Source organism: Brachionichthys hirsutus, chromosome 18, assembly GCF_040956055.1.
Source record: "Brachionichthys hirsutus isolate HB-005 chromosome 18, CSIRO-AGI_Bhir_v1, whole genome shotgun sequence".
Classification (NCBI taxonomy): Eukaryota; Metazoa; Chordata; class Actinopteri; order Lophiiformes; family Brachionichthyidae; genus Brachionichthys; species Brachionichthys hirsutus.
Window position 1 is genome coordinate 4,849,285 of NC_090914.1, and position 10,883 is coordinate 4,860,167.

General features: G+C 41.6%; 1 protein-coding gene across 1 annotated transcript; it reads left to right on the forward strand.

Moving 5' to 3' along the window:
• The first annotated feature begins 1,627 nt into the window (after positions 1-1,627).
• LOC137907630 (thrombospondin-1-like) lies at positions 1,628-10,628 on the forward strand. Its single transcript, XM_068751983.1, has 22 exons — positions 1,628-1,687; positions 1,784-1,867; positions 2,154-2,713; positions 2,797-2,875; positions 3,024-3,113; positions 3,213-3,322; positions 3,661-3,786; positions 4,149-4,245; positions 4,344-4,499; positions 4,580-4,756; positions 5,208-5,381; positions 5,473-5,753; positions 5,842-6,060; positions 6,144-6,251; positions 6,667-6,826; positions 6,915-7,033; positions 7,403-7,637; positions 7,748-7,975; positions 8,068-8,339; positions 8,435-8,532; positions 8,621-8,760; positions 8,847-10,628. The coding sequence occupies exons 2-22, from the start codon at positions 1,804-1,806 to the stop codon at positions 8,852-8,854; spliced, it is 3,501 nt and encodes a 1,166-aa protein (XP_068608084.1). The 5' UTR covers positions 1,628-1,687; positions 1,784-1,803; the 3' UTR covers positions 8,855-10,628.
• The last annotated feature ends 255 nt before the right edge of the window (positions 10,629-10,883 follow it).

A 10,883-nucleotide genomic window follows, 5' to 3' on the forward strand; every position in this document is an offset into this window, starting at 1 on the left:
TCACAGTCAGAGATCCATTTATCTAGAATTTGTTGCAGCATGCATGTCATCACTGTGGGCGTTTCTGTGTTCCAGAAGGCTTTCATCTCTGTCACACAATCACTTTTTTTCCACGACTTCCTCTGTTTACACAAGTCTTCCTGCTGACATCATTCACCGAATTAGCAAACGTTGATTTTTCAGTGAGAAAATTCCAATGTTTCATTAGTCAGAGGATAAGTGAAACATGTCGGCCATGGTATGTGATACAGAGGGAAGAAGCTAAATAGAGAGATAAAGATGCCACAGGGTAAAAGCTCAGCCATGCACCTTAACCTTAACCTTAACCTTTATCAGTGCAGTGATGTCACTGGAAACAATACAGTGTGCCAAGTTAAGAATTTCAAAAATACTTTTAATTAAACAGTGTTTCCATTTACTCATGACATAATTAGCCGGCACTCTGCCTGTTTCCATCCCATAGATTATGTCCTGACCCCATGTGACCCTCCAAGATGAGGACCCTGGCCCACTAACAATAAAGCATTGGAAATAAAGCATCTGAATTCTTTAGCCTCTGGACATGCAGTACAATCTGTAGAACATTTAGACAGATAATGAAATTAATTCACCAGCCAGATAGAGATAGAACACGTAGATAGTATAGTGTTTAATTATTTTTCAGATAGTCACATAGATTTGTGAGTTTTACTTCACCCTACTTTAAAGTGTTTATGTATTTGATGGATATATTATGTACTCAAGTTATATATTTCTATTTTCAGGATAGCTGCACTTTTAGTTTAGAACAAAACATTCCAATCCATGATTTATTTAGATTCAATGATGCTTTGTAAAGTCTACATTCTAGCATTTTAATGCTGATATTTACTCTAGATTTTTTTTAGAAGATCATAACTATGCTACTTTTTCTTTACTTTATTGGAATATATAAAGAAACAAACATCCACCGGTGAAGATTCTCATTCCAGACGTCTCTTAAAAGCGCCTCGTTTGTCCCCCTGGTGGCCAAACTAGGAGAAACAATATGAAACCGGCGAGTCGTCTGATGTGTCACAAATACGAGCCGAAGTTAATAAATGAGTTAAAATATGATGTGGAATATTTTATGTGAATTTTAAATCTGGCAACAACTGCTTTTATTGTCAGATTCAAAATTAACTGGCCTATTACTTTAATCAATAATAAAACTGCGCCTTTTTTTTTGAAAAATTAGTGTTCAATAATGTTATAACAATTTGACAAATAATTAACGAAACTTTTATTTGAGCGGAAAAGCGTTGGCTGGGGTGCGTATATGAAATTTTTGTCCGGTGATGGAAACTCATCTCAGGAATGCGTTTTTCCTCTCTGTGTGCGTCGAGGACATTACTCTGACTGGCTATGAGGTAAGACAACAAGTCCGTCCCTCGCTCCCTCGTGAAGACACCCCATTGGCCCAGGCTGGGCCTCAGGAATGTTCCTAAACTGTTTAAATAGCACTTGTATCGGTAGGATAAGTCAGTAGAATAAATCCTATCATCACCGGAGAGAAACTTCAGCAGCCAGCTCCTCACAACTGAGGAACTTCTAAAGGAAGAGGAACGTGACAAATAATCAGAGAATCAAGGACTGCTTTTATCTCTCTCCTACTTTTTTTTTTTAAACCAAATGAAATATTTTGAATAAGGAATTTTTATTTTAAAAGGTTTGTAGTCTTCAGTCCCTTTTTTTTTTTACTTGTTGTAAAATGCAACCTTGATATGTTCCTTGACAGCTTGTTTGTTATTCTTGGTTAAAACAGGGATCTGTTGAGATTACGCGATGATGCTGTGTGGCATCTTTTTGCTTTTGATGCTTTGGAGTTGTGACAGCACTAGAATATCAGGTAAGAAAGGGCAATGTGTGGTAACCTGCAAAAAAACGGTCCTATTCAAATTAATAGCCATAATTTACAGTATGATTTTAACCATAACTTTTTAATTGAAATGATGTTGTCCACATGCATTTCTGTAGTACTCTATTTTAAATACAGTGACACTCTTGTAATATGTTGCATAGTCTGTTTAAGTACGAGTGAATATAGTGAATCATGTCAAATGTACTTATGGGTTTTCTATCATTCATCATAAGTGCATAAAACTGAACAATGCTTTTCTTTTCTTTGACCACAGTCGGCCATGATGATCACACTGTATATGACCTATTTGATCTGATCCGAGTAAACAAGAGACACCATGGAGTGACGTTGGTCAAAGGTGCAGATCCTCGTATCCCTGCATACAGGGTCCTGAATGCTGACCTGATCCCCCCAATCCCTGACAGCCATTTCAAGGACCTCCTCGACTCCATCCAAGCCGAGCGGGGCTTCCTCCTCCTGGCCAGCTTGAAGCAGTCCCGGAAAACCAGAGGAAGCATTTTGACCATTGAGAAAAATGATGGATCTGGACCGATTTTTGAGATAATTTCCAACGGGAGGGATAATACTCTGGATGTGGTCTACTCCAGCATGAATGAGCAGCAGGTCGTGTCCATTGACGAGGCAAATTTGGCCACTGGCCACTGGAAAAACATCACACTGTTTGTTCAGGATGACAGAGTGCAGCTTTTTGTTGGCTGTGAGGAGATCGATGTATCTGATATGGATTTGCCAATCCATAAAGTGCTGTCCCAGGATGTGGCAGACATTGCTACACTCAGGATTGGAAAGGGAGCTGTGAAGGACAGATTCTTGGTAAGTTCTATAATGTTTTATGGTCTACGATGACAATTATACAGAATATATAATAATAATAACTGGATTTTATTGTCTATCAGGGAGTGCTTCAGAATGTGCGATTTATGTTTGGGACCACTCTGGATGTCATACTGAGAAATAAGGGATGCGAGAGTGGAGGTAAGTTAGAAAAACAGAAATTATATATAATTTGCCCTAAATTGAGCCAACTTTGATTAGTTTTTTTTTTATTAAATGAATTCCAACTGTACATTGTGCTCTAATGAATAAAAACGAATCACTCGTCTATCCTCCTTACAATCTGCAGCTACTTTGACGGACTTCATGACTCTGAACAACCCAGTAAATAGCTCCAGCCCCACCATTAGGACTGATTTCACTGGACACACTGACAAAGGTGAGGCCTCTCCTCACCAAATATATTTTTGTTCTCCTGGCCTGGTGGACACTTTAAAAAGGTGAACTAATGTATTGCACTTTCCGCCCTTATATTCAGATCTAGAGTCTGTCTGCAGATTCTCTTGCAAGGAATTCGCCAAAATGTATGAGGAACTCAAGGGACTCGATATTTTTGTTAAAAACCTGTCGATTCAGCTCGGCAAAGTGGTAAGCTCCGAGGGCCGTCAAGGCTCTGCCTTTTAGCTTCATCCGCTCTTTTCTCCTTTTGCCCATCATTCCCTCTGCTCCCAGAGTAATGCCGTTCTGTCACTGTAATGGCAATAAATGGCAAATTACTTTTTAATGAGACCATGTCAATGCACAAATATGTTTGCCCCTTGACGGAATTCGCTCTGCGTCAATAGAGTCAAGCAATGTATTCTGCAATTATGAAGCCAGTGATTCATTTGTATTGGAACGCTGGCAAAAGGAAGGTTTTCCATCCTTCATTCTGAACAGCGCCCTGATCCGTCTCTCTCTCTCTCTCTCTCTCTCTATGCATCCAGAAACAGGACAACGCTGAACTCAAAATCCAAGTGATCAAATACAGTGGAGTGTGCATCCACAATGGCATCATGTACAAGGATAACCAGGAATGGACTGTGGATAACTGCACCGAGTGTACCTGCAAGGCAAGTGTCGTCACACCTCCTGGAATGCTTGAGAGATCTATGAATGAGCAGACTGTTCAAGAAGATGAGGAGAGAAGTCATGTTTCCTATTGTATTGAAATGATAATATTCATGGCCGTCTGCCCCCTTCTTAGTCACAGTAATTATGACTATCGAGGAGAAGCACCTAGTGAAGGTTGTCCATGTTTTGTGTTGTTAATTAGGTGATGGTGGAAGAGTATTAGTAAGGAGTATACTCTTATCAACACTTTAGGAGTGTCTAGTTCCTGATAAAGACCATTATATTGAAAAATACAGCATTTTGCCTTGGAACCATGCCAGTAGTCAGTCTCTTATAATAATTACACTGCTCCTTTATCCAGAACTCTGCTACTGTTTGTCGCAAAATCTCCTGCCCGCTAATCCCATGTGCTAACGCCACCGTGCCTGACGGAGAGTGCTGCCCTCGCTGTGGGACACGTAAGATCATTTTAAGATCTGATTCTAAATCTTTATTAGATTCCTTTTATCTTTTACACCAAGTAATAATCTCCAACTTTATGTTTATCGCCCTCCAGCTGATTGGTCGCCCTGGTCTGATTGGACTCCTTGTTCGGTGACTTGCGGTCGTGGCATCCAGCAGCGCGGACGCTCCTGTGACCGCATCAACAGCAACTGTGAGGGCACCTCTGTCCAGACCCGCGACTGCTACCCTCAGGAATGTGACAAACGCTGTAAGTCCTTCAGTCTTTGTGACAATGAAAATGCTCATTTTGAAAGCAGGATTTTATAATTTTCTTTGTGTTCATCACAGTCAAACAGGATGGTAAATGGAGCCACTGGTCTCCCTGGTCTTCGTGCTCTGCCACCTGTGGAGAGGGCGTAATCACCCGCATACGGCTCTGTAACTCCCCGACACCCCAGATGGGTGGCAAGGACTGCGAGGGAGAAGGACGTCAAAATGAAATCTGCAGAAAGTCTCCTTGCCCAAGTGAGTTGAATTTCAGTAGCATGTAGTATTTTAGAAAGTATGAATTCAGGGGAGGGCGGCTCGGTGGCGCAGTGGTAAGCACTGTTGCCTCACAGCGAGATGGTCGCAGGTTCGTCTCCGGCTTGTGGCCATCCTGTGAGGAGTTTGCATGTTCTCCCCGTGTCTGCGTGGGTTCTCACCGGGTTCTCCGGCTTCCTCCCTCCACCAAAAACATGCGGCCTAGGCTGATTGGTTACGCTAAATTGTCCGTAGGTGTGAGTGTGTGTGTGGCTGGTTGTATGTCTCTGTGTTGCCCTGCGATGACCTGGCGGCTTGTCCAGGGTGTCCCCTGCCTCTCGCCCATTGACTGCTGGGATTGGCTCCAGCTTGGCCCGCGACCCGATAACGGAATAAGCGGTTGGAAATGAGATGAATTCAGGGGAACATACTAAATTGTATTTTTAAACTGCAGTCGATGGGGGTTGGGGACCTTGGTCACCGTGGAACACCTGCACTGTCAGCTGTGGAGGTGGAATCCAGATCCGTAAACGTCGCTGTTCTGACCCTATGCCTAAATATGGAGGAAAGGATTGTGTTGGTGGTGGTGCTATGTCACAAGTGTGCAACAAACAGGACTGCCCGATTGGTAAGCATTTTAGAATAAAAAAAATATATAGAAATATATTTTTTAGAACACTAGACAGCCCTTTAACAGAATCAAATAATTTTCTCTACAGATGGTTGCCTCTCTAACCCTTGCTTCACCGGCGCAAAATGCACCAGCTTTCCTGATGGCACTTTCAAATGTGGCAAGTGTCCACTTGGCTACACTGGAAATGGCATCGCCTGTAAAGACATTGACGAGTGTAAAGAGGTCCCTGATGCCTGCCATACATTTAACGGAGTCCATCGCTGTCAGAACACTGATCCCGGTTACAACTGTTTGCCCTGCCCTGCACGTTTCTCTGGCTCTCAGCCCTTTGGAAGAGGGGTGGAGCAGGCAACGGCTAAAAAACAGGTTCGAGACATTATTTACATCCAGTGCTTGTGTTTAAAAGGTTCAGTGCTTCCATTTTTTTTTTTTAATGATCTCAAATTTCTTTTAGGTTTGCAAACCACGTAACCCTTGCAAGGATGGTAACCATGACTGCCATAAAAATGCAAATTGCATCTACTTGGGCGTCTACTCCGATTCTATGTTCCGCTGTGAGTGCAAGCCAGGGTATGCTGGGAATGGCCGTATTTGCGGAGAAGATACTGACCTGGATGGTTGGCCTAACACTGACCTGGTGTGTGTGGAGAATGCCACTTATCACTGCAAAAAGGTACCCAGAAGCCACGCGATCAGACATTTGAACTCTATTGCAGTGGCAATTGCCTCTTTAACCTCTACTTTGCTCCTTTATAGGATAATTGCCCCCAACTTCCCAACTCTGGCCAGGAAGATCATGACAAAGACGGCTTTGGTGATGAATGTGACCATGACGATGACAATGATGGGATCCCAGATGATAGAGTGAGTCATCACAACATCTCATTTTATCTGCAAACTGTGTTTTCCCTGGAGACCACATATAGCAATCACTAGCAGCCATCCTTACTTCGGGCAGTAGGAATGTAAAGTCTATGTCTGGGAGCTTCCATGAAACAGTTAATCTGGAAAGAAAGTCACGCTAGGACGAGTGAAATATAAGCTCAGCATAAAGTCAGAACTGAGGACCAGGTGTCGTTCTTAGTGTGGATTTGGAAAGTTGGGCAAGAAAAATGCTGTGGTCGCTGCTTGCAGCGGAATATCACATTCCAGCAAAAAGAAAGAGAGAAAAAACCAACCTCAGAAAGCAGTCTTATTCTCATGAATCCACGTCCTTTCAGTAATGTTCTATTTTCATCATTAATAACGCTGATTTTGATATTCTATTCCATTAATGTAGGACAATTGCCCAAGACTCTACAACCCTGCCCAGTATGATGCCGACAGAGATGATGTTGGTGATCGATGCGACAACTGTGTGTACGAGGCCAACCCCGACCAAGCTGACACTGACAACAATGGAGAGGGTGATGCCTGCGCGGTTGATATTGATGGCGATGGTGAGTACTTATTTTATATTTCCTCAAGCCTACAAAACATTGGCATAGTGCTGAGGGTTATGGTGATTTGTGTGTTTCGATTCAACAGGCATTCTGAACGAGAACGACAATTGCCCGTATGTTTATAATGTGGACCAGAGAGATACTGACAGGGATGGAGTGGGGGACCATTGTGACAACTGTCCTCTGGAGCACAACCCTGATCAGGTAAAATCACATCTAGGTACCCTGTAGAGGCCCGATCAAAACTACAAATTGCAGCTTCTCTAATGAAATACAGGAACGTGGCAGCTTTGAGAGAAGACTGCAATAATCCCTCTGCTCTCTGTTCATCCACCTTTGGTACAATTGTGAATTATGTTGAGGTGCAAAGACACTGGACGCGTTTCAGAAGGGATCTTGCTCACATGACTGAAAACAAGGGGCCACATTTAATTTGTGGCGTCAGCAGCACCTCTCCTTTTTATATCCAGCTAGAAAACAGTGAAGGCATTTGAACTGAGGACAAAGGTCTTATAGTTTGAGAATGTGAGTCTTTTGGAAATCTCATCATAAAGGAATCCTGTTCTCCTACAGATTGACTCTGACTCAGATCGCGTAGGAGACAAGTGCGACAACAACCAGGACATTGATGAGGATGGTCATCAGAACAACTTGGACAACTGCCCCTATATTCCCAACGCCAACCAGGCTGACCACGACAAAGATGGCAAGGGTGACGCATGTGACCACGATGACGACAACGACGGCATTCCTGATGACAAGGATAACTGTAGACTGGCCTTTAACCCTGACCAGGTGGACTCTGATGGTGAGTCCGTCTCTTAATACTGTGTCATTTGCAACATAAACTGTCTATAGATATTGTTTTGGTTTATTCTGTGACATTTGTTCACCATCTTATCTGTATGATTTCTTCAGGTGATGGCCGGGGTGATGTGTGCAAAGACGATTTTGACCAAGACAGTGTTCTGGATGTTGATGACGTGTGCCCGGAGAACTTTGCCATCAGTGAAACAGACTTCCGCAGATTCCAAATGGTTCCTCTGGATCCCAAAGGCACATCCCAGATTGACCCCAACTGGGTGGTCCGGCATCAGGGCAAGGAGTTGGTGCAGACTGTCAACTGTGATCCAGGCATTGCTGTTGGTATGTAATAAATGAATAGGCATGTAATTACAAATGCATAGACACAATTAAATAACAAATGGTTTCTAAATCATCTCTTCATCTTAATCCAGGTTTCGATGAATTCAGCGCCGTGGACTTCAGTGGAACTTTCTTCATTAACACAGACAGAGATGATGACTACGCTGGGTTTGTGTTTGGTTACCAGTCCAGCTCACGTTTTTACACAGTGATGTGGAAACAGATCACACAGACCTACTGGTCTCACACACCCACAAGAGCTCAAGGCTACTCTGGCCTTTCAATCAAAGTGGTCAACTCCACCACCGGGCCTGGTGAGCACCTGAGGAATGCCCTCTGGCACACTGGAGACACCGCAGGACAGGTGAGAGCAGATTGACGCTATCAGACCTCAATGCATTATTTAACGCGATGGTGGAATCTTTTCTCAATGCTGCCATTACAATTTATCCTTTTCAGGTGCGCACCCTGTGGCATGACCCAAAGAAGATTGGCTGGAAAGACTTCACTGCCTACAGATGGCACCTGATCCACAGACCCAAGAGTGGACTTATTAGGTGAGTTAAAAACTTAGGAATCCTGCCCAAACATTCCAAACATTTGCTATAAATGACACTTGCTCAAATGATCACTTTTTTTATACAGAGTGATAATGTATGAAGGAAAGAGAATCATGGCGGATTCTGGAAACATCTATGACAAGACGTACGCTGGCGGTCGACTAGGATTATACGTCTTCTCTCAGGAGATGGTGTACTTCTCAGACCTCAAATACGAATGCAGAGGTAAGCACAACAGTGATGGTTTTAGCTTTTAATGCATGGTAACTTAGACTTCATAGTTAACATCTTCTCTTTGTCATTTCTTTTAGATACATAATTCCACCACCAGGCCATCCAGAAAGAATCAGTCACTCAAATATGCATATATATATAAATATATATATATACATAATTCGAGATCTGGATCGAAAGCTCTTTAACTTTTTCTTTGGAGAAATGCACAATGGAGGAATGATGAGCAAGTGGGCTAAAGCGAGGTAAATTGACCTCAGGACTTAAAGCAAAATGAAAGATCAATGATGATTCTGCACCACTGCACCAAACTCAAATTATGAGCGCAGCTCAGAAGAAATTGACCCTCTCATTTTTTTTTTTTTTTTTTGCTCTGATCTGCATTGAAGCGGCGCTCATTTTTATTTTTATTTTTTGCTTTGCACACCTGGACTGTTGTTGGTTGGAGGTAGTCCTCTGTGGATGAGGAATAAATAGGAAGAGTATTCTTTGTTTTAATGTTTGTTTGTTTTTGTTTCATTTTTTTGTGGAATTTACATACATCTGCTGTGGATTCAAAGATCATAGTGTTAGTATGTAGAAAGCAGGTTGGGCTAATTGCACCCCTTGAAGGAACTGTTGCGGGACCATGGGCAGTATGGAGTGACTGTTACTATCAAACAGAGTGAATGTTGTGTTAGAGTGTTTGTGCATGCAAGAGACCCAAACAATCAAAGCTATGAAGATACCCCTGTCAATTTTCTTTTTTTTTTAAGTTTGATTGCCCCCACTTCCATACAGACCTACATGTACCAGGTCCTGTATTTAGCCACGGCTTAGAGCTGGCCCAAAAACATTTGTTATCTCAGGAAAGAGTACTAGAAGAAAGCACAAGTCAGGACAGCACAGGGCCCTAAAGCAGCCGCACTGAAAACTGGAGTACGTATTTATTAATAGCAAATATCTTGCTAATTTCTCAATTTTTTACTGACAGTGTCACAGGACAGAAACAGAAAGGACCAGCCTATTTCCTGTAAACCATTGTACGTATAGCTGTTATAGGGGCTTTAATACTTGCTCATCTCTGAACCTTGCCATTTTAAAGTGTTTTCTGCAAAATATTCCATTCAATGAAATTAATATGGCAAGTTGATGCATTGCATTTGACCAAAGTACTAACAGATACGAATAGTATCTCCAAATCTACTTCTTCACAGTTTGCATGACTGGTGTGACTGAGTGCGCTTTTGTGTACGATTCTGAAGGGAACAATCAAAGGAAACCCTTTAAGTACAAATATTACCTCATGAATTGTTTTTGTATTGAGCCCAGCAATACACAAGAGTCACTTGTCTCAGCAACAGAGTATAAATTGGTTGGCTTTTTTTTAACAAGACGTTCGTATCTTTTATATACTGTATATAAGATATTTTTTGCTCGTGAAAAAAGCCCAAACAGGAACGAAAAGGATTTTAAAATGTCATGACTATTTTGTGCTATATGTATTTCCTGTGCATTTGTTTGATAAATTATTGTATTTCTTTTATGTTGATGTCATTTCATTGTGTAGATAAATATATATATATATATATATATTATATATATTATATATATTTATATATATTATATATATTTGCTATTTAAATAATTTATCTAGAAGCGTAGCCTCGTATGGAAGCGTTTCTGTTTGTATAAAATTATTTGCACACTGACACGAGGATGTCTTTGTTATTTTGGTTTTTATACATCTTTTTTATTGTATTATTATTGAAGCTTTTATATAAACGTTGTCCTATAGTTTCTGCCAAAAAAATGCTGTTTGTACTCCTACCAGGTAGTTTGTAATGTCAAGTGATCAATAAACACTTCAGGAAAAACTTTTATCTTGTATTGCTTGCAGCTTTTTGGTCCTTATGTTCAGTTAAATAGACAGTGGAACTTTCACTTTCTTTCTCGGTGATATTTGGACTTAATATCACGCCTGACTGAGCTCTTCTTCCGCGTAAAGCAAAGGGAGGTGAACTACGGCGTGCCAAGCAACTGGAATCAATTAGTTGAGTGTAGTGAAGCCTTAGAGAAAGGGAGTATCCTGGGGAGTCAACTAGAGGGAAACTCAACATGACATATAACCCCCT

Excerpts from the sequence above, each read along its gene's own strand:
- LOC137907630 (XM_068751983.1), top strand. The coding sequence starts at position 1,804 with ATGATGCTGTGTGGCATCTTTTTGCTTTTGATGCTTTGGAGTTGTGAC. Across the intron at positions 5,754-5,841 it reads AGGCAACGGCTAAAAAACAG|GTTTGCAAACCACGTAACCC; the intron begins GTTCGAGACATT and ends AATTTCTTTTAG. Across the intron at positions 8,533-8,620 it reads CCCAAGAGTGGACTTATTAG|AGTGATAATGTATGAAGGAA; the intron begins GTGAGTTAAAAA and ends TTTTTTATACAG.